The sequence below is a fragment of the Cheilinus undulatus genome, linkage group 5 (genome assembly GCF_018320785.1).
Source record: "Cheilinus undulatus linkage group 5, ASM1832078v1, whole genome shotgun sequence".
Lineage (NCBI taxonomy): Eukaryota > Metazoa > Chordata > Actinopteri > Labriformes > Labridae > Cheilinus > Cheilinus undulatus.
Genome location: NC_054869.1, coordinates 47,143,403 through 47,162,960, shown reverse-complemented (window position 1 = coordinate 47,162,960; position 19,558 = coordinate 47,143,403). Strand labels below are relative to the sequence as shown.

The 19,558-nt window shown below is 40.2% G+C and overlaps 1 protein-coding gene across 1 annotated transcript in view; it reads left to right on the top strand.

Moving 5' to 3' along the window:
* Positions 1 to 19,199, top strand: part of gcn1 (GCN1 activator of EIF2AK4) — a 32,607-nt gene extending 13,408 nt beyond the window's left edge. The window contains exons 25-57 of the mRNA XM_041787095.1: positions 1,971 to 2,152; positions 2,391 to 2,471; positions 2,923 to 3,066; positions 3,301 to 3,425; positions 5,014 to 5,203; positions 5,308 to 5,378; positions 5,757 to 5,922; positions 6,061 to 6,255; positions 7,252 to 7,498; positions 7,657 to 7,778; positions 7,955 to 8,069; positions 8,233 to 8,412; positions 9,584 to 9,804; positions 9,920 to 9,988; positions 10,077 to 10,215; positions 10,302 to 10,498; positions 10,602 to 10,744; positions 10,839 to 10,956; positions 11,132 to 11,347; positions 11,461 to 11,625; positions 11,977 to 12,138; positions 12,226 to 12,318; positions 12,410 to 12,553; positions 12,649 to 12,918; positions 13,020 to 13,133; positions 15,014 to 15,244; positions 15,333 to 15,526; positions 15,866 to 15,980; positions 16,312 to 16,408; positions 16,664 to 16,812; positions 18,070 to 18,180; positions 18,321 to 18,542; positions 18,624 to 19,199. Of these exons, the coding sequence (XP_041643029.1) occupies positions 1,971 to 2,152; positions 2,391 to 2,471; positions 2,923 to 3,066; positions 3,301 to 3,425; positions 5,014 to 5,203; positions 5,308 to 5,378; positions 5,757 to 5,922; positions 6,061 to 6,255; positions 7,252 to 7,498; positions 7,657 to 7,778; positions 7,955 to 8,069; positions 8,233 to 8,412; positions 9,584 to 9,804; positions 9,920 to 9,988; positions 10,077 to 10,215; positions 10,302 to 10,498; positions 10,602 to 10,744; positions 10,839 to 10,956; positions 11,132 to 11,347; positions 11,461 to 11,625; positions 11,977 to 12,138; positions 12,226 to 12,318; positions 12,410 to 12,553; positions 12,649 to 12,918; positions 13,020 to 13,133; positions 15,014 to 15,244; positions 15,333 to 15,526; positions 15,866 to 15,980; positions 16,312 to 16,408; positions 16,664 to 16,812; positions 18,070 to 18,180; positions 18,321 to 18,542; positions 18,624 to 18,749 (5,114 nt within the window). The 3' untranslated portion in view covers positions 18,750 to 19,199. The remainder of the gene's footprint in view (positions 1 to 1,970; positions 2,153 to 2,390; positions 2,472 to 2,922; positions 3,067 to 3,300; positions 3,426 to 5,013; positions 5,204 to 5,307; positions 5,379 to 5,756; positions 5,923 to 6,060; positions 6,256 to 7,251; positions 7,499 to 7,656; positions 7,779 to 7,954; positions 8,070 to 8,232; positions 8,413 to 9,583; positions 9,805 to 9,919; positions 9,989 to 10,076; positions 10,216 to 10,301; positions 10,499 to 10,601; positions 10,745 to 10,838; positions 10,957 to 11,131; positions 11,348 to 11,460; positions 11,626 to 11,976; positions 12,139 to 12,225; positions 12,319 to 12,409; positions 12,554 to 12,648; positions 12,919 to 13,019; positions 13,134 to 15,013; positions 15,245 to 15,332; positions 15,527 to 15,865; positions 15,981 to 16,311; positions 16,409 to 16,663; positions 16,813 to 18,069; positions 18,181 to 18,320; positions 18,543 to 18,623) is intronic.
* Positions 19,200 to 19,558: the final 359 nt, after the last annotated feature.

The following is a 19,558-nucleotide window of genomic DNA, read 5'->3' as shown; positions in this document are numbered from 1 at the left end:
AACAACGTTCAAAGAATGTTGGAGCAGACAGGTTATCAGTCAGTCAAGTCCATTTAAGAGATATTTGGCCAAATTCCTTTCCATGATAATTACTCACAAATCTGTTGGTGCAAAACAAATGAGACCACTTTATGGACACGTTGGTGAAGAAGATTCTTGCTGAGCAATTTATTCCACGAATTTCACAATGTCCCCCAACGATACACCCAAAATTCATAACGTTTATAACCATAACTTTTAAACTCCAACATAATTATGAGCTAAAAAAAGAAACAAGTAAAATAGAATCTCTTAGTATTCTGGAGATGTAGAGAATCTACTCTAATGTTCAGGAATCAACCTGAAATTTCATGTGAAAACTTTCTTGTTCATAGCTCATTCAAAGGTATTGTCAAGCAGATAGAGACATTGGGAAAAAAGCAATAAAGAAATGAAGTTACTCTGAAATTTCCATTGATTGCTACAGTGCCTATTAAAAGTATTTACCTCCTTGGATGTTTTCCCTTTTATTGATTTTATAAATCAATCATGGTCAATATAATTTGGCTTTTTGACAAAAAATGTACAAAAATCCTCTTGAATGTGAAAGTGAAAACAGATTTCTACAAAGTAAAGTCAATTAAATAAAAGATATGAAAGATAAAATAAGTGAATTTATAAATATTCACGCCCATTAGAGTGACTGGCCTTATTCAACAGAGGTCCAGCCAATTGGTGGTAGTAGTCTCACAATTATTGAAACAGGGATCACCTGAGTGCAGTGAATGTGTCTCAAGTGATTGTAGTATAAAGACACCTGTGTCTGGACAGTCCAGTCACTGGTTAATCAGTATTCCTGGCTACCATTACACCATGAAGACAAAAGGACACTCCAAGCAACTCAGAGAAAAGGTTATCGAAAAGTGTAAGTCAGGGGTTGGATACAGATTTATTCCAAGGAACATCCCCCAGAGTTCAGTTAAATCCATCATCAAGAAATGAAAAGAACCTGGTATATGTGTAAGTGCCTAGATCAGGCCATCCTCACAAACTGAGTGACTGTGCAAGAAGGAGACTAGTGAGAGAGGCCACCAAGACACCTATGACTACTCTGAAGGAGTTACAAGCTTCAACAACAGAGATGGGAGAGACTCTGCATGCATCAACTGTTGGCCGGGTTCTTCACCAGTCAAAGCTTTATGGGAGAGTGGCAAAGAGAAAGCAACTGTTGAAGAAAATCTGTATTAAATCTGGACTAGAGTTCACCAAAAGGCGTGTGGGAGACTACATGGTCAAGTGGGAGAAAGTTCTTTGGTCTGATGAGAATAGAATGGTGCTTTCATACAAAATGCAATGTTTGGTGGAAACCAAACACTACACATCACCACAAACACATCCCCACTGTGAAACGTCATGGCAGCATCATGCAGTGGGGATGTTTCTTGCAGTCAGCCCTGGAGGGCTTGTAAAGGTAGAGGGTAAAATGAACACTGCAAAATACAGGAAAATCCTGGAGGAAAATCTTTTTCAGTATACAAGAGAACTACGGCTTGGGAGAAGATTTATTTTTCAGCAAGGCTATGACCCAAAGCATACAGCAAAAGCTACACAGAAATAGTTTAAGGACGACAAGGTGAATGTTCTAGAGTGGCCAAGTTAAAGCCAAGACCTCAATCCAACAGAGGATTTGTGGATGGACTTGACAAGGGCTGTTCCCTGTACAACCTGACAGAGCTTGAGCAGTTTTGCAAAGAGGAATGGAGTAGAATTGCAGTGACTAGGTATGCAAACCTGATTGATTATGATTGATTTATAAAATTGATTAATGGTTAAAACATCCAAGGGAGTGAAATCTTCATGGGCACTGTATGTGCAACAGTGCATTGTTAAGTTATTTTGAATTGTAATTCAGGAAGGGAGGAGTTGTAGCATGAAAATACCTACGCTATCTTTTTTGCTTATTGTTTTATTTTTGTTTTTTGTTTTTTTAGAAGGGACTCGACTGTCTGCCCCTGCCTTCTCCTTTTGCTTCCCTCTCCTCAACGTTATGCTCAGGGAGTCTTCAGGCAGCACTGAGGAGACGGAAAACTTGATGGCCAAAGCCTTACAAGTCATCACTGAACACTCCCAGCTTCGGGCCGCCACAGACAATGATGACATTGTTATTGATGAGGTAGGTAGAAACAGCTTGAACACATTTTCTTCTGTCTGTGACCTGTAAAGAGTAATGGTTCAAAAGACACTATGCATGGGAAAAGAAAAGCCATCAGAACAGAAAAAATGGCTAACAAATAAGAACTTGTTGCAATGGATATTCATTTGTCTTGTGATTATTTTCTCACAACTCACAAGTTAGTCTGTAAGAGTGAACAATGTTTATTGCATGTGCTCGCTTTGCTTTCTTATGTCAGAATGGCCCAGAACTGCTTCCACGTGTCAACATGCTGCTACTCCTGACGAGGGTTATCTCCACCGCTACCCCAAGACTCCAGGTAAACATTTTACAGAGTTTAATTTTGGAAATTTCAAGAGAAAAGACAAAATACTCTCAGAGCAGCATAAGTGGACGAGATAAGTGTTAACAGAGGAATCAACAAAATCAAGATTGATGAGAACAGGGCTGCTGGTTCTTTTAGTTTAGTAATGTTTATAAAAGTTATATTTGTAAAGTATCAGCAAACAGATATGGATCTGCTTTATGATAGTAAACCGATCCAAAGATGACTGCATTTGTACTCCAAATGAATATTACATAATGATGGGTGTCTGGTTCCATTTTGGATAGAATGATGGATGGAAGTTTCATTGCTTGTTTTGTCTGATGGATGCCTCTATCATCTGTGTGTGCCTTGCTTATTTATTTGCTTATTTTTTATTTGCCAAGTCTTCATACTTGATGTACTACAGCCGATTTATCATTCAACCCATCCTTCTGTGTTTCAGGTGCTGGCCTCTCAGTGCCTGACAGCTCTTTGTGCCAGTGCTGGAGGAGGAGACGGCTGCACTGTAGCAGAGCAGCCGGAGATAGACGTCCTACTCAATGCCCTGCTTTCACCCTGCTTCTCCGTCCGAGATGCTGCCCTCAGGGTGAGCTCAGCTTTACTCAACAGGCAAACTAGATAAAGATTTATTTTTAACACAGTAGAGCACAACTTGCAGCTCACTGTATTTGAAAGTTTTCTCCATAGATTTAAGCTTCAAGAAAAAAAAGATTATTTAGAAATAAACGATTACTGTCGAAAACATGATTAGCTTTTCTAAATGACAAAATAACTGTCACAGATGTTTTCTAACAAGATGTGTTGCTCTCTTTCTGTTCAGGGATTGTTGGAGATGGAGTTTGCCCTACCCACTGACAGTTCTGAGACCAGTGGTCTTAGTTTGCTACGCAGGCTTTGGGTTGCGAGATTTGATGTTGAGGAGGAGGGTCGAGCCTTAGCTGAAAAGTATGTATTAATTGTTTTACTTTGTTCAACCTCTACCTTTTCTTGTAAGGGTTAATTTTGTACTAAACTAAGGGGCCCCTCGCTTTACGCTTTTTTTTTTTTTTTTTTTTTACTATTTTTTGACATCTATCTTCATGTTTTGCTCCCAAAATAGCACTGATGGTTAAAAAAAACATTCTACCAACACAGGGTTCCTGCAGATCCTTGAAAAGTCTTAAAAAGTCATAAATTGGACATCTGAAATTCAAAGCCTTGTGAAGCTCAGTCAAGGCCAGAAAGAGGCCTTAAATCTAAGAAGGGCACATTGACTAACAGTTGTCTGTGTTCAATTTTTATTTCCACATAAAAATTAACAGCATTTACAGTAGTGAAGCCTCTACATAACCTACCTGTCTGTGAGTCGGCCCTGTTCTCTCAGAGTGAGTGGGGCTCAGTGAGGATCTTTCAGTGTTAGAGAGATATTAGCGAAATAATTTAAGAAAAGGAGAAGAAATGAAATCAGCCACATAGGGCCCATTATAAAGGCTGTGCAATAAAAAAATGGTGGCAGCAACATGACAGCTGTAAAGAAGGCATCAAGAGGTCTCTGTCTAATTGTTAGTACATCCTGATGTCTGTATCTCCTCCCCTTTCTCGGTAGAATAATGTGCCAGGATATCATTTCTACACTCCTATTTAGTACCGTGTCTTGTTAGACTTTAGCGTGTTATTTAAAAGCTGAGACCTACTGCATGTATTATAGCCCAATTAATAAATACAGGGTATCGATAATTGAACAGAAAAAAAAACGAACAAAAAATAATGAGGGATGCAGGGAGAAAGAGTGAGACAGGAGGAGTTAGCATGCCACAGACCGAGTAACTAAGGTTACAAAACTTTTCTGTGCAAAATTTACAAGCTAATCCCCTTATTTTGATGAAATGTGTGAATTATTCTATTTCAGATTTGGCTTTATGTAAGGTTAACTTTAAATAGTCCTTATTTTTTAAGGTATAAAAGAAGTAAACAGAATTCTCTCATGTGATTGGTGTTTAAATGAAACTACTCAGTTTTGAAATGTTGAAAATCACAAATTCCCACCAACTAAAACATAAAATTCTAAAGGAAATAAAGCTCTTTTTTTTATTAATAATAAATAATTTTGTATTTCTAACTGAATTTCCCCCACAAATTGTATTATGATATTATAAATATTCTTCAGAATTTAGGGAATTCAGTGTTGAATGCCCCCCCCCCCCCTTATTTTATACTTATTTTATAAACTCTATACTGTTATAAAACACTTGGGGAATTGCCTAACACTTGTTCTGCAAAATGCAAATGATTTTTTGATTGTCAAAACGTTTTGAATCAGCTCAGCACACCTGCAAAAATTTGAAGTTGTGAGTATATAGGGGCATCAGATATGCTAGAAATCCTCAAATATGTGCATTTATGGACAAAAAATTATTTGAAAAAATCTTTCATTTGCCACTGAAACAGTGGTTTTATTTTTTCTTAGTTCAGGTCTTAAAAAGTCTTTAAAAATCTTGAATTTGAAGTCCGCAGGAACCCTACTACAGTATCCGTGTTTTTCCTTCCTCTACAGACTCTGGGAGTCTCTGGGTCTTGAGCTGGTTCCTGAAATCTGTTCCCTGCTGATTGAAGATGTCACCCACCATGAAGAAGCAGTCCGATCTGCAGCTGCAGAGGCTCTGTCAAGCGCTGTTTCCCAGTACAAAGACCAGTCTGCTGCAGTGCTCGGCCAGCTCACTGAGCTCTACCATCAGAAACTCTATGTGAGACTTTGCCCCGTGGCCACCTAAGGCTGCTAATCTTGAAAGTCCAGCAGTCTCTTTGAAACAGTTTGGGTCTGATATGTATGTGCTTTTTATTTTTGAAGAGACCCCCTCCTGTGCTGGATGCCTTGGGCAGAGTCATCTCCGAGGCTCCACCTGACCAGTGGGAGGCCAGGTAAAACTCACTGTTTTTGCAAGGGCATACTCTTAAAAGGCCTTTAAAGCTGTTATCTTGGGAACAAAAATGGAAATTTGGTGTCCCATTGGGACCTAAGCACATAAAGACAAAATAAAACAGCATAATACTTCCAGTAGTCAAGACAGAAATATTTGTGTTGATAACTACTGGAAGAGTTGTGTTGGAAAGCCTTTGACCACTTTTCTTACCCACTCCTAGGTCTAGAGAGTTTGCCCAACAATTTTATGCTTTAGCAGTAAAATATCAGTTATGATCATAAAAACTAATCCCATTCTAACAGCATACCACAGTCTTTAAGATCATAAATGCTTCATCCTGTGAACTGAGGGCTTTTGTGACTTCTACTTTTGTCAGGTGTGGAATCGCTCTGGCTCTGAACAAGCTATCGATGTATCTGGATGAATCTCAGGTCACTCCTCTCTTCCTGTTTTTTGTCCCTGATGCACTGAATGACCGCCATCCTGAGGTGCGGCGCTGCATGTTGGATGCTGCACTCTCTGCCCTAAACACTCATGGAAAGGTATTGCTACCTTTAGTTTTCCCCCAACAAACATTTCACATATTTTTACATTTCTCATGAACACACACTTTCTAATATGCACTTCATACAAATGCCCTATGTACATGCACATGCTTATTTGTATGCTTTGTTTGGCAGGATAATGTGAGCTGCCTGCTGCCAGTTTTTGAGGAGTTTTTAAAAAACGCCCCCCAGGATGCTAGCTATGACTCTGTCCGTCAGAGTGTGGTTATTCTTATGGGATCTTTGGCCAAACATCTGGACAAGAACGACCCCAAGGTCAAACCCATCGTGGCCAAACTCATCACTGCACTCTCTACACCTTCACAGCAGGTAACACACTTTGACTTTTTTCCATTTCTGCTCATTTAGAGAAGTACATCTGGGAAAAAATAGAAAGTCATGGAAACCTTCAATATTTTAGAGTTAGCTTTTTTAGAGAGGGACAATTGTATATACTCTAACTGCCACAGTCCTGAAAAGAGCTCTGACCAGCTGGTTAACTCAGAGCTAGCTCTGGTTTAGCACTGACAACCACAATCATGGGGAAGACTGCTAACTAGACAGTTGTCCAGAAGTCACTCATTAACACCCTCAAAAAGACACAGATGGTCACTGCTGCAAAGGCCTGTTGTTCTCTGAGGCTGTACCAAAGCACATTCAAGGAAAGTTGACTACAAGGCAAGAGTGTGGTAGGAAAAGGAGCACAAGTAACAGGGAAGACCGCAGCCTTGTGAGGATTGTTACACAAACGTGATAAGGGAATTGGTTTGAGTCTGGAGTTGTTACATCAGTAGTGCTGTGTACAGAGTTGTCCAGAAAATGTGCTGCAGTGTCATATTCCCAGTGTCAACCCACTCCTGTGCAAGAGACAGTGTCAGAAGCTTTCATGACACCTCAGCAGTACCACAGGCTGAGTGCCTCCATGAAGCAGCGATTTGTGCAAAAGTAGCAAAAGTATGGAGTGCATGAAAGAATAAACATGTCAGAAGGTTGGTGTTTCTGCATTACAGATCCTTACATAAGCACATCATGTGTAATTCTCTAATATTTTGAGATGAATGATTTTTGATGTCAATGAGCTGAGAGCTATAATCATCCAAATGAAAAGGTCAAACAACTCGCAAGGTATTCAAACAAAGTAGGTTTTGTAGAACAAATTAATTTATGCAACAACTTGATTTTTTTTTCAAAAGGAAATAATAGATATGGATACAAAACTATGTACCTCATGTCATTGTCCCATTTACACATCCTATTTTACTCACTGTTATACACTTACTTACAATTATGTTACACCCCCCCCCCACCCCATCCCCACCCCATCAGGTCCAGGAGTCTGTTGCAAGCTGTTTACCTCCTCTAGTCCCTGCAATTAAGGAAGATGCTGCAGGAATTGTAAGGAACCTGCTGCAGCTGCTACTAGAGAGCGACAAGTATGCTGAAAGAAAGGGAGCAGCGTACGGACTGGCTGGACTGGTCAAAGGTCTCGGGATCCTGGCACTGAAACAACAGGACATAATGACCACATTGACAGATGCTATCCAGGACAAGAAAAACTTCAGACGGAGGGAAGGTCGGTGAAGTTTTTGTATGTATGTGCCAAAATAGTTTGTTAAATTTTAAAAGTTACAGTAGTTATAAAAAACCATTTTGTTCTGTCACTGAAGAATCCCACATTACAACGTTGTCAAAAATATGAAAAACACTCACCATCTTTGCTCCTCTGTCCAGGAGCGCTGTTTGCATTTGAGATGCTGTGTAACATGTTAGGTAAGCTGTTTGAGCCATACGTGGTTCATGTGCTGCCACATCTGCTGCTCTGCTTTGGCGATGGAAATCAGTATGTAAGAGAGGTGAGTACTTTGTCTAGTATAGTGAACTTTTCCTTCTTAAGATTATGAAGTCTCTGTGCACTGTCCATGATTTTTTAACAAGTTATCTGTGGAATAGGCACAATAACTTAATACAAGCATTAAGATTAATAATCCTTTACTAAATCAGACTTACTATGTATGTGTTCTTGCTCAAGGCTGCAGATGACTGTGCCAAGGCTGTGATGAGGAACCTGAGCGCCCATGGAGTAAAACTGGTCCTTCCCTCACTTCTAGTGGCCCTTGAGGAGGAGTCTTGGAGAACTAAAGCAGGTGAGGAGGCTCTGCATGCTCACGTTCATGCTCAAATTACTGCGGCAATGTCTAGAAACTATGGCTTTTTAGACTCTTTTAATTTCTTATGTTATATTAATAGTTATCGAATGATTCCCTCAAATGGCGGCTCTGTGGCAATAACATTCCTGTTCTCCTGTAGGCTCAGTGGAGTTGCTTGGTGCCATGGCTTTCTGTGCACCAAAGCAGTTGTCCTCCTGTCTGCCCAGTATTGTTCCCAAGCTAACTGAAGTGTTGACTGACTCCCATGTGAAGGTGCAGAAGGCCGGTCAGCAGGCTCTCCGTCAGATCGGCTCTGTAATCCGCAACCCTGAAATCCTTGGTAAGTGACTGGAGCTCCTGTTAAACCTGGTGTCAGCATCCCTTTGAAGCAATAAGGTCACATGACAGCCTTAACTAAAGGTGTAAACGCATGCAGAATTGAGATACAATCACTCAGTCCACATATGGAGGTGGTTGTAATATATCTAAACCTGAAATTTGAGTCAAAATACCAAATACCAAAACTGTATTTGCAGCAGAGATGATGTGCATTACATATGCAATCATTCACATGCCACTTTTAAAAAATTGTCTACAATGAAAATCTTACTTTCTTCATTTTTTTTACATTTTTCTTATTGAATATGAGAATTGCATAAAAGTTATTGCTTGTCTCAACATGATATAGAATGGTTTATTGCTTGTATTTGTTTGAAAACTCATCAGAGGAAAAAAATTGCATTTCGATTATTTTCTCAAATCGTTCAGCCTTTGATAAGATCGAGGAGGGCTCAAAACGCTGAGTCATCAGCACTAGACGTGCCCTCAAACAAGTAGCTCAGCTGTGGTGGAAAAACAAATCCCTTGCCGCGCTGGGCTGAGCAATGTAATTGAAAATATGCATAAGAGCCAGGTGTGTAAGAAAATAAAGATATAGTTTTTATTCAGTAGCCTTAGGAAGACTGTATCCCTAATGATCTAATTATCCACAGAACTACCCAGGAACATCAAGCTGCACAATCAAACAATTTTTTCATATCATGTCATCAGTTCAACCCAAAATTACCTTTTCCTCTATGCTGCTTGTGCCAATGAGCACAGCTTTACCCGTCTATGCTGTGAGGCCATGCATATATACATCCTTTATCCCTGCCCGCCTCCCCACCTATCTGTACACATGCAAACATATATGGATATAAATAGCTCTGGACATTGAAAATTTCTCACTGGATTCTGATTACTCATTAAAAAACATCAGTAACCAGTGCCAGACCAAGGACAAAATAAAATCAGAGGTCTTCGGGTCCCTCACCATAAAAAGCTGCTTGCATCTCATTGAAGGCTTCCTGGTCAAAAACCATATAACTTTATCTGACTTAACTTATAAAATTGAGTTACCCAGGGGCCACTAAAGGGGAGCATCATGACCAGATTACTGTAGTTTATGAAGTAATTCTGACATTACTGATGTGTGTTTGAATTTAAATACCATGTCATTCTTCCTCTCTCAGCAATTACCCCCATTTTGCTGGATGCTCTCACTGACCCGTCCAGGAGGACCCAGACATGTCTGCAAACACTGCTGGACACAAAGTTTGTACACTTCATTGACGCCCCCTCCCTTGCTCTTATCATGCCCATCGTGCAGAGGGCCTTCCAGGATCGTTCCACCGACACTCGCAAGATGGCCGCTCAGATCATTGGCAACATGTACTCCCTGACCGATCAGAAGGTTTGCATTATTTATACTTTATAATTCAACGAGAGACCATTTCTGACTAGTCTTTAAAACCACTGCATTGTGAAGAATTCCCTGTTGTTAATGTGATACCCTTTGTTGTTTACAGGACCTATCGCCCTACCTACCCAGTGTTATTCCTGGACTGAAGGCATCTCTGTTGGATCCAGTGCCTGAGGTATGTTAATTTATCATAACAGTAGTTGAGTATCATGTCATCCGTCTCTTCATATTGTAGCTGTTGCTCCTATTCTTTTCCTTCCCAGGTACGCACAGTTTCAGCCAAAGCCCTGGGTGCCATGGTGAAAGGGATGGGCGAATCCTGCTTTGATGACCTGCTGCCCTGGCTCATGGAGACATTGGCCTCTGAACAGAGCTCTGTAGATCGCTCTGGAGCTGCACAAGGTCAGTTCCTTTGAACCCTGTTCCTAAATCATTTCTTAGTATCACTGATTAAACAGCTCAGTGAAGGATTTTTGTTGCGTCTCTAGGTCTGGCTGAGGTCATGGCTGGACTTGGCGTGGAGAAGTTGGACAAACTGATGCCAGATGTGGTGCAAACAGCCAGCAAGGTTGACATTGCTTCCCACGTCAGAGATGGCTACATTATGATGTTCATCTACCTGCCCCTCACCTTTGGAGACAAGTTTACTCCCTACGTTGGACCTATCATTCCCTGTATTCTCAAGGTACTTTAAAAATGTTTCCTGTCATGTGGTGCCATTATTCTGTTTTTCATATGACTTTATTAACAGTAGTCAATCCACACTCTTCCTCTCTGTTGGCCAACAGGCTCTGGCTGATGAAAATGAATATGTGAGGGACACTGCACTTCGTGCAGGGCAGCGAATCATTAGCATGTATGCTGAGACTGCCATTGCACTTCTGCTTCCTGAGCTTGAACAGGGCCTGTTTGATGACCTTTGGAGAATTAGGTCAGAATAAGATACTTAGTAGAACATCAGTACCTTTAAATAAATGTCACTGCTATACTGACCAGATGCCTGTCATGTTGTTGTTGGTCTGCAGATTCAGCTCTGTGCAGCTGCTTGGAGATCTGTTGTTCCATATATCTGGAGTGACTGGAAAGATGACAACAGAGACTGCTTCTGAGGATGACAACTTTGGAACAGCAGCATCCAATAAGGCATGAGTGCATTTCTTTCCTGTAAAAACTCCTCTACAAAACCACAAAATTGATCCCCAGTTGATTTTTCTCCCCTTTTTTTAAATGGAACAGCAGTGCAGTGTTGCTCTACCGCATGAAGCCTGTTTATATGCTGTTGTATTAATCTGCTGATTTATAATCCAATCTCTTCCAGGCAATCATTGGGGCTCTTGGTGCTGAACGGCGAAATCGTGTCCTCTCCGGCCTCTATATGGGCCGTTCAGACACTCAGCTTGTGGTACGACAGGCTTCTCTCCATGTTTGGAAGATAGTCGTGTCCAACACTCCCAGAACTCTTCGGGAGATCCTCCCAACCCTCTTCACTCTCCTGCTGGGCTTCTTGGCTTCCAACTGTCCTGACAAAAGAACGGTATTCATTTGATTTTGTAAACCACTCTGTTTTACTGACCCTGTGTTTATGACTTTGCTTGTTTCCTACCGCTGTGTAAGTGCCTCAATAGAGCTCTTTTTTTGTGGATTAAGATTGCAGCCAGGACCTTGGGTGATCTGGTTAGGAAGCTAGGAGAAAAGATTCTTCCTGAGATTATTCCCATCCTGGAGGAAGGACTGCGCTCTGAGAAGAGTGATGAGAGGCAGGGAGTCTGCATTGGCCTCAGTGAGATTATGAAGTCTACCAGCAAAGACGCGGTGAGTCAAGACTATGTAGTAATAGATATCTTAAAATAACTGCAAACATGCACCATAGTTTTTACTCTGAATAATATTCTTGCTACAATTGTAAACAGTAAAAGAGGCATGATAAGCACTCTTTTAGATCAGTGGATCCCAACCTGGGGTCTGGGCACCCCTGGGGGGCACCAAGGATCTCAAATGTTAAAATTTTTGAGTGTTTAAAGTTATATAATGGGTCCGGAGGAGCTTAGCTTTTCTTAACTACGAGTAGGGGTGGGGGCTTGGGACCACTGTTTTAGATGATACTATGTGTTAAGGTTGGTTTTTCTTTCTATTCTGACTCAACCTGATGATGTTGTTCTGAAGGTGCTTGTCTTCTCGGAGTCCCTGGTTCCAACAGTGAGGAAGGCTCTGTGTGACCCTCTGGAGGAGGTTCGTGAGGCTGCAGCTAAGACTTTTGAGCAGCTTCATGCCACCATAGGTCACCAGGCACTGGACGACATCCTGCCTACTCTGCTCAAACAGCTGGTGAGGAAGCAATGAAATGAACAAGCTAAGACTGTATTCCACAGTTGACATATTTACTCTGAATGCCGATTTTCTTTTTTTTTTCAGGATGATGAGGACACCGCTGAGTTTGCTTTAGATGGACTGAAGCAAGTTATGGCAGTGAAGAGTCGCTCAGTGCTGCCATACTTGGTTCCAAAGGTAAAAAAAGTCGGTCAAAATTTCTGTTGTTTGGCTCTAGTAGTGTCTTGATGCTTTTGAATGAAGTAGCTTTCCTCTTTTGTCACTACAGCTGACTGCTCCTCCTGTGAACACCCGTGTGTTGGCGTTCTTATCAGCTGTGGCTGGTGATGCTCTGACACGCCACCTTGGCGTAATCCTGCCCGCCATCCTCGGCTCCCTCAAAGAAAAGCTGGGAACAGAGGATGAACCACAGGTGACAAGAGTGTATCTACTATTGTTTCTATGTTAAAGCCTTTAATTTTCTTTCTTCTGAAGAATTTATTCATAAACGTTCTACTTTTGCTACAGGAGCTGTGCAGCTGTCAGACAGTTCTCCTCTCAGTAGAAGACGAAGTCGGCCAGCGAATCATCATAGAGGACCTGCTTGAGGCTACACGAGGCGCTGACCCCGGCCTCAGACAGGCCTCTGTCACCATCCTAAATGCCTACTTTGCCCGCACCCGTCTAGATTACAGCGCCCATACCCGCACCCTGCTGTCAGGGCTAATTCGCCTTCTGAATGACTCCAACCCAGAGGTCCTGTCTCAGAGCTGGGACACCATCAACTCCATTACCAAGGTGTGTTGATAAAAGGAAAACAGAAGTTGATCAGATCAGTGCTTTTGAAAGATTTTCATCAAGAGAAATATTTCGCCAACTTTTTTTTTGCGCTTTTATAGAAACTAGATGCAAGCAGTCAGCTGGCTCTGATTGATGACCTGCATCGAGACATTCGATCAGCAGCTGCAGACGTCAAAGGTCAACATCTGCCTGGTTTCTGTCTGCCTAAGAAGGTAAGCCGGCTTCTCCTTACACATCAAGCACTTGAACCATGTTATATTATGGTTAGAGAATCACCGATACCATACTTTTCCAGACAAAGTACTTGTACTTAACATTTGGGTACTCACTGATAGTAAGTACTAGGGCTGTCAATAGATTAAAATTTTTAATTGCAATTAATTACATAAATTTCATAGTTAACTCGAGATTAATTACAAATTAATCACTTTTTTGTCTGTTCTAAATGGACCTTACGAGACTCATTCTCAAGATTTAAATACCCTTATCAACACAAGTTGACAAAAAAGCTTTTTTTTTTTTTTTAATGCAAATGCTTGTTCATGTCAACAACCCAAAACAGCAACAGATAATGTCCAGAAAATTCTCCAGACTAACTATTTCTGTGTCTTTGGCTTTAAATGTTACTGAGCTGTCTGACTCCGCCCTTCTAAGGAAATGGATGTGGCTTAAAAGGGAGGAACTTTCTTCAAAGCAGGGAGGGCCAACTGAACCTGGGGGTGGGGCTAACTCCCCACATGACAGCGTGAGGGGAAAATCTGAACATGGCTTATTTCAGCACACATTTTCTGAAAGGTGGGGTGTGGGGTTGGTGAGGGGGGTTCTGATTCTTGGGGGGATTGTGGACAGGCCAGGGGCACATACTTTTGCTAGAAAAGCCTGAAAAACTCATTTTGCATAATATGTGACCTTTTAGGATGTATTTACCTAGTAATAATGTATTCATAACCAACTAATTCCTCATAATATTGTGGCAATTCTCGTATTTTACCAAGTAATTTCTTAAAATAAGATGGTATTTTTCTGTATGAAATATCTGAAAATTCCCATGTAATTTCATTATTTTGGCTTTCTAAAATAAAGTGAGTCCTTATTGAGTAATTTTCAAGAAACTTTTAGGTAATTTCTGAATGCCTTCTTTCATAATTTCTGAAAAAAAAAAACTTCCATTATAATTTAAAAGAAATTTTTATTTAATTTCTACATATCAGCCCACTAAAATAAAGTGAGCCCTTCCTCCATAATTCTTAAGCAGTTTCTATGTAGTTTTAGATAACAGCCTTGTGTGGGGCGCAGGTGGCCTGGTGGTTTAAAGCGCGCCCCACGTACGCAGTTGACCTTTCCCACACGTCTCTCCCCAGCTCTCTCTTTCTCTCTCATCCCTGTTTCCAATTTTGTCCACTGTTCTCCTCTGTCAATAAAGGCATGAAAACAAGCCTAAAAATAAGTCTTAAAAAAGAATGGCCTTGTTTTAGGTTACATTAAAGGCAAAATATAAGGCTGTTTTTCAAATCCCATGTATATTTCTTTGGAATTATAGAGGAAGTGCTCACTTTAATATTGTGGAAAAAATAAGAACAAATACCTTGGAAATCTCACAAAATTTGTAAAGAAATGATTTATCTTATGCTTAAGAAATTACTTGGTAAAATAGACCCAACTACTGATATTATATTATGAGGAATTACTTGATAAATAATACATTATTATTAGGTAAATACTTTATGTTTCCAAATTTCTAAATTGTTATTTAATTAATTTGTTGTTATAACTAGGTAATTACCACCTTATTTTTGAGAATTACGGGATCAAAACCACTTATTACTCTAAAAGTACAATGTTGTTTCTCTAAAATTACTAGGTAATAAGGGCTCACTAAAGTGAAGTGTTGTCTGCATGTCAGATGTCCAATCAACACTATTGATCTGCATTTTTCAAAAAGTCAAGTTAACTGAGAATTTTTCATTTATAGTTTGCAACAGTACATTTAAAGCGGTTCAGCAGACAGGCATAAAACATTTAACAGCTGATGAATATGTGAAGAAATTGTGTTGTTGGTACATCAGTTTTCTTTTTCTGTCTTTCTCCTCAGGGTGTCACCTGTATCCTGCCTGTGCTGAGAGAAGGTGTCCTCACTGGTAGTCCAGAGCAGAAAGAAGAAGCTGCTAAAGCCTTGGGAGGGGTCATCAAACTGACCTCCCCTGAGGCACTGCGGCCTTCTGTAGTCAACATCACTGGACCGCTTATTCGTATTTTGGGAGACAGATTTGCCTGGACAGTGAAGACAGCTCTGCTGGAGACTCTGACGCTGCTTCTGGCAAAGGTCTTGATCTGCATTTTTTATGAGACGAGTGTTACACTTTAGATGAACAAATTCACAGCCTAACCTCTGGACTGTATTCCTCCACTAGGTGGGCATTGCCCTAAAGCCTTTCCTGCCTCAGCTGCAGACCACCTTCCTGAAAGCTCTGCAGGACTCAAGCCGTGCTGTGAGGCTGAGGTCTGCTGAGGCTCTCGGCCAACTGGTTTCTATTCACACTAAGGTGGACCCGCTTTTTACAGAGCAGCTTTCTGCCATTCGCAACGCTGAGGACTCCGGTGTAAGGTGACTGCTCATTCAGCATTTCACACACAACACTTTTCTTTGGAAAGGACTAAATTAAACCTACCTACTGTTTCCTTCCATACATGGAAAACGAATCACTTTTAATATCAAAAGACCTAAAATAGACAACACATATTTAATCACATTTTATTATCTTTCAAATCTGATTACAATTGTCCAAAACCAACAGATAAGTCCCGAACTTGGAAACTAATCTAAATCAAGTAGACTCTGTTCAGGCCAGTGGTGCTGTTTGTATTTCTTAGTACTGTTTACTAATTATTGGTGCTTTCATTTCATGCTATACTCATTTATTGGATGACTTCTGATTTCTCACAGAGAGACTATGCTCCAAGCTTTAAGGTTTGTCATCCAGGGGGCCGGGTCAAAGGTGGACCCAGCCATCCGCAAGAACATCTCTCCCACATTACTGGGCATGCTGGGACATGATGAGGTATGACAGGAGGAGCAGATGCCTTGCAGCTACTAGATCCTAGAAGATGTGTTTTTAATCCTTGGCAGTAAGCCTGTTGTAAGCCCAAAGCCCTAATAGATGCTGAATGCACAGAGTAGAAACCTGCAAATTAAAAAGTAAACCTCCAGACTTGTGCACAGGTTTCGCAGTTAGATTTTCAGCGGTGTAGTTTCCTCTGTGATCACAGCAGAAAAGCGGAAGTCAAGCAGAGGATGTGGCTTTATGAAGAGAGTTTTGAACTGTCACGTCTGTATGAGAATATATGCCTGTTAACCTGTTTCTGTCTGGCTGTCTGAATGTCTGCATGTAGGATGCTACACGGATGGCATCAGCTGGCTGTGTTGGTGAGCTGTGTGCCTTCCTGTCAGAAGAAGAGCTGAAGAGTTTGCTACTTCAGCACGTCTTGGGTTGGTATTTTAATGATGTTCATGTCACATCACATAAAACATCTGAGCATAATCTTGGTGTTATTTTGTTGTTTAATACCTCTAGTGCCCCTACTTTATTGTGGTTTATTATAGATTAGTAGTGGTAGGTATATTTCTAACTCCTAAGGAGTCATTTTCATGTTGTCTTTATAATTATGTAAAATACTTAAACACCTAAACATAAGTGTGTCAAACAAGTTTGACTCATTTTTGAATATTTTTCCCGCCCTTTAGCGGACGTTTCTGGTGTTGACTGGATGGTGCGTCATGGCCGTAGCTTGGCACTAGCTATAGCTGTCAAATCTGCTCCTGAGAAGCTCTGCGGGAAGGAGTACTGTGATACTGTGACAGAGACAATTTTGGCCAACGCCACTGCTGACAGGGTGAGGAGAAAGTTTGACTGGCCCTCAGGTTTTTGAAATATATTGCTCATGTCTTTTATGTTAGTTTTTATCTTTGGATTTTCCAGTCTCCAAATTTTCTTTCTAGGGTACTAATTAGTATACATAAATTATATGTAAAAATGTGTTAAATATTTGTATCATTGTTTATGATATAGTTTGATTATTTAAATGAATTGGTTAAACAGTTGTGTTTTAAATTAAAGTGTAACCATTACATTCCAGGAAGCAGTACTTCTGGCCAAAAATCAGCCATGAAATTATATAGATGTTTCTTAAATTATTTTAATGGTTTTGTTTCTTATAATTGTTGGAATAATGGTTTTATGTACTCCCCATTCTGTTAACACTCTTTATAATCCTGTGATGTGTCTTTAAGGTTTTTGTAAGTCAGTTTGTCTTAGTTTATGTTTTATGGTTTTACCAGGCAACAATAACTTTATTGACACTCGGGTTATCAAACCAACAAGATAAATTGTGTCGCAGGTTGACTTGTAGAGTTACTAGCCAATTTTTTTTTTCACCTGAAAATTGAACTGAAGATTCAATTTTACTTCACTATCATATTACTCTCCAGTACAAATTTTCTCTTACAATGTAAAAATACTTGTTTTAAAAAAAAAAAAGATTATTTACTTTAGTGTCCGAACAGAGAATCTGTCTGTAGTCTGGTTACAGTACCCAGAAAAAGTACTCACCCCTTGGAAATTTTACCCTTTTATTTATTTCATAAATCAATCATTACCTCCGCCAAAGAGGTTATGTGGTCAGCAGGGTTTGTTAGTTTGTTTGTTAGTTTGTTAGCAACACAACTCAAAAAGTTATGGACAGATTTTGATGAAATTTTCAGGAAATGTCAGAAATGGCATAAGGAAGAACTGATTAGATTTTGGGACTGATCCGGATCACTATCTGGAACCAGGATTTTTTTTAAAGATTCTGTACTATTGGGAGATAGGGCTAATGGTGGAGGTCTGCCCTCTCAGAGTACCTTTCTAGTTGGTAATATAATTTGGCTTTATTAGCCCAAAAAGAAAGAAAAACACTATAAAGGACTCATTGACATTGCAATGTAAAGATAATCAGCATTTACTATGCGTTTAGTCTTTATTTTCTCCCTTTACATTCTGCCTTTAAGCATAAACTTACATAGTCTTGTAATTTGTATGGCTCTCTGTACAACCATTGCTCTGGCCCTCATGTGTGTCAGTGCATATTTCTGCTTCTGCCCTCCTACAGATCCCCATTGCAACAAGTGGGATCAGAGCCATGGGATACCTGATGAAGCATCATCTCAAAACTGAAGGAGGCGGTAGTGTTTCCCAGCGCATCATCACACAGTTTGTTAAGGTACAGGAGGGCAAACAGAAATAATTAAAAATTTCAGTCAGTGGCGCCTGATAAAATTTTTATTCATTAATGCATTCATGTATTAATTGGAGTTTAAGAACAAGGAGGTTTCGACATGAGTTTCCTGTGTGTCTGTGTAGTGTCTTCAGAATCAGTCCAGTGACATCAGATTGGTGTCAGAGCGGGTGCTGTGGTGGGTTTTCAAAGACCCGGCAACTCCCTCCATGGAGGCCTCTCTCATCAAGCCCCTGCTGAAGAGCCTGCTGGACAACACCAAGGACAAGAACACCAGTGTCAGAGCTCAGAGTGAACACACCATCGTCAATCTGCTGCGACTCCGCCAGGGAGAAGAAACGATGCAGGTAAGACTGGACTTTCAAACCCATAAACACGAATGTAAGTTTAGAAAATACCTAATCTACATTTTGCTCTTTCTGCTACAGAGTATAACTGCCATTCTGGACTCTGCAAGCAACGACCTGCTGTCAGAGTGTCATCGACGCTCCTTAAAGAAAATCGCCAGCCAACCAGACTCCAATGAAGAGATTGATGACACCATCCTAACATGATGGAGCAGGACTGAGAAATACTATGATCTTTGTAGATCCCCACAACCCCCAAACATTACACATGCCTGTGTTGCCTTTGATTGACCGTGGCTGAAATGGGCTTTCCCAAATATTATCAAACCAATATTTTTTTGTTCTTTTAGTTATTATTTTAGCAGTCTTTCATGCATTTTTTTTATTTGATCACTAAATGACCAAATATTCATGTACTGACCCACATAAGGCCAATTCTGTTTTGATGTTTCAATGTTTTGCTCTTCATTGTACCAAGCAAATCCAAACATTTAAATGCTGTTGGTATGAAATAATTCCCCTATCTTTAACCTTCAGTTGGACTTTTGTGACAGAGATTTTAAAGGGGGAAATCAACCTCTTGTAAGAATAACATCTTTTTTTTTTCAGTGACATGGTTGTAATAAGGCAATACAAAATAAAAATATCTTGATTTGATGTTGCATTTTGAGAAATAGTATTACAGATTTCAGGGTTTTGCTAAGGTTGACTTGTTTGGTTGGTAGCACCGTGGTTTTTGCACCCTAGCTTGGTTAAAGGGGAATTTACTTTGAATGAAACTGGAGAAAATGTTTCTTTCTTGAATTTGCCATAGGTAAATTACGAATTTTCTTACATACTATCAGTTGAATCCATCTTAATAGAGGTATGATGGGCTTTACTATAAATCCACTATTATTATAAATGGACCAAGGCAGCGTTTTTAAGGTCAGGCATGAGAAAAATTTCTAATATTATTTACTTAACAGAAAGTCAAAATGATGAGAATAGAGCGGAAATATGTAGGATAAGAAGCT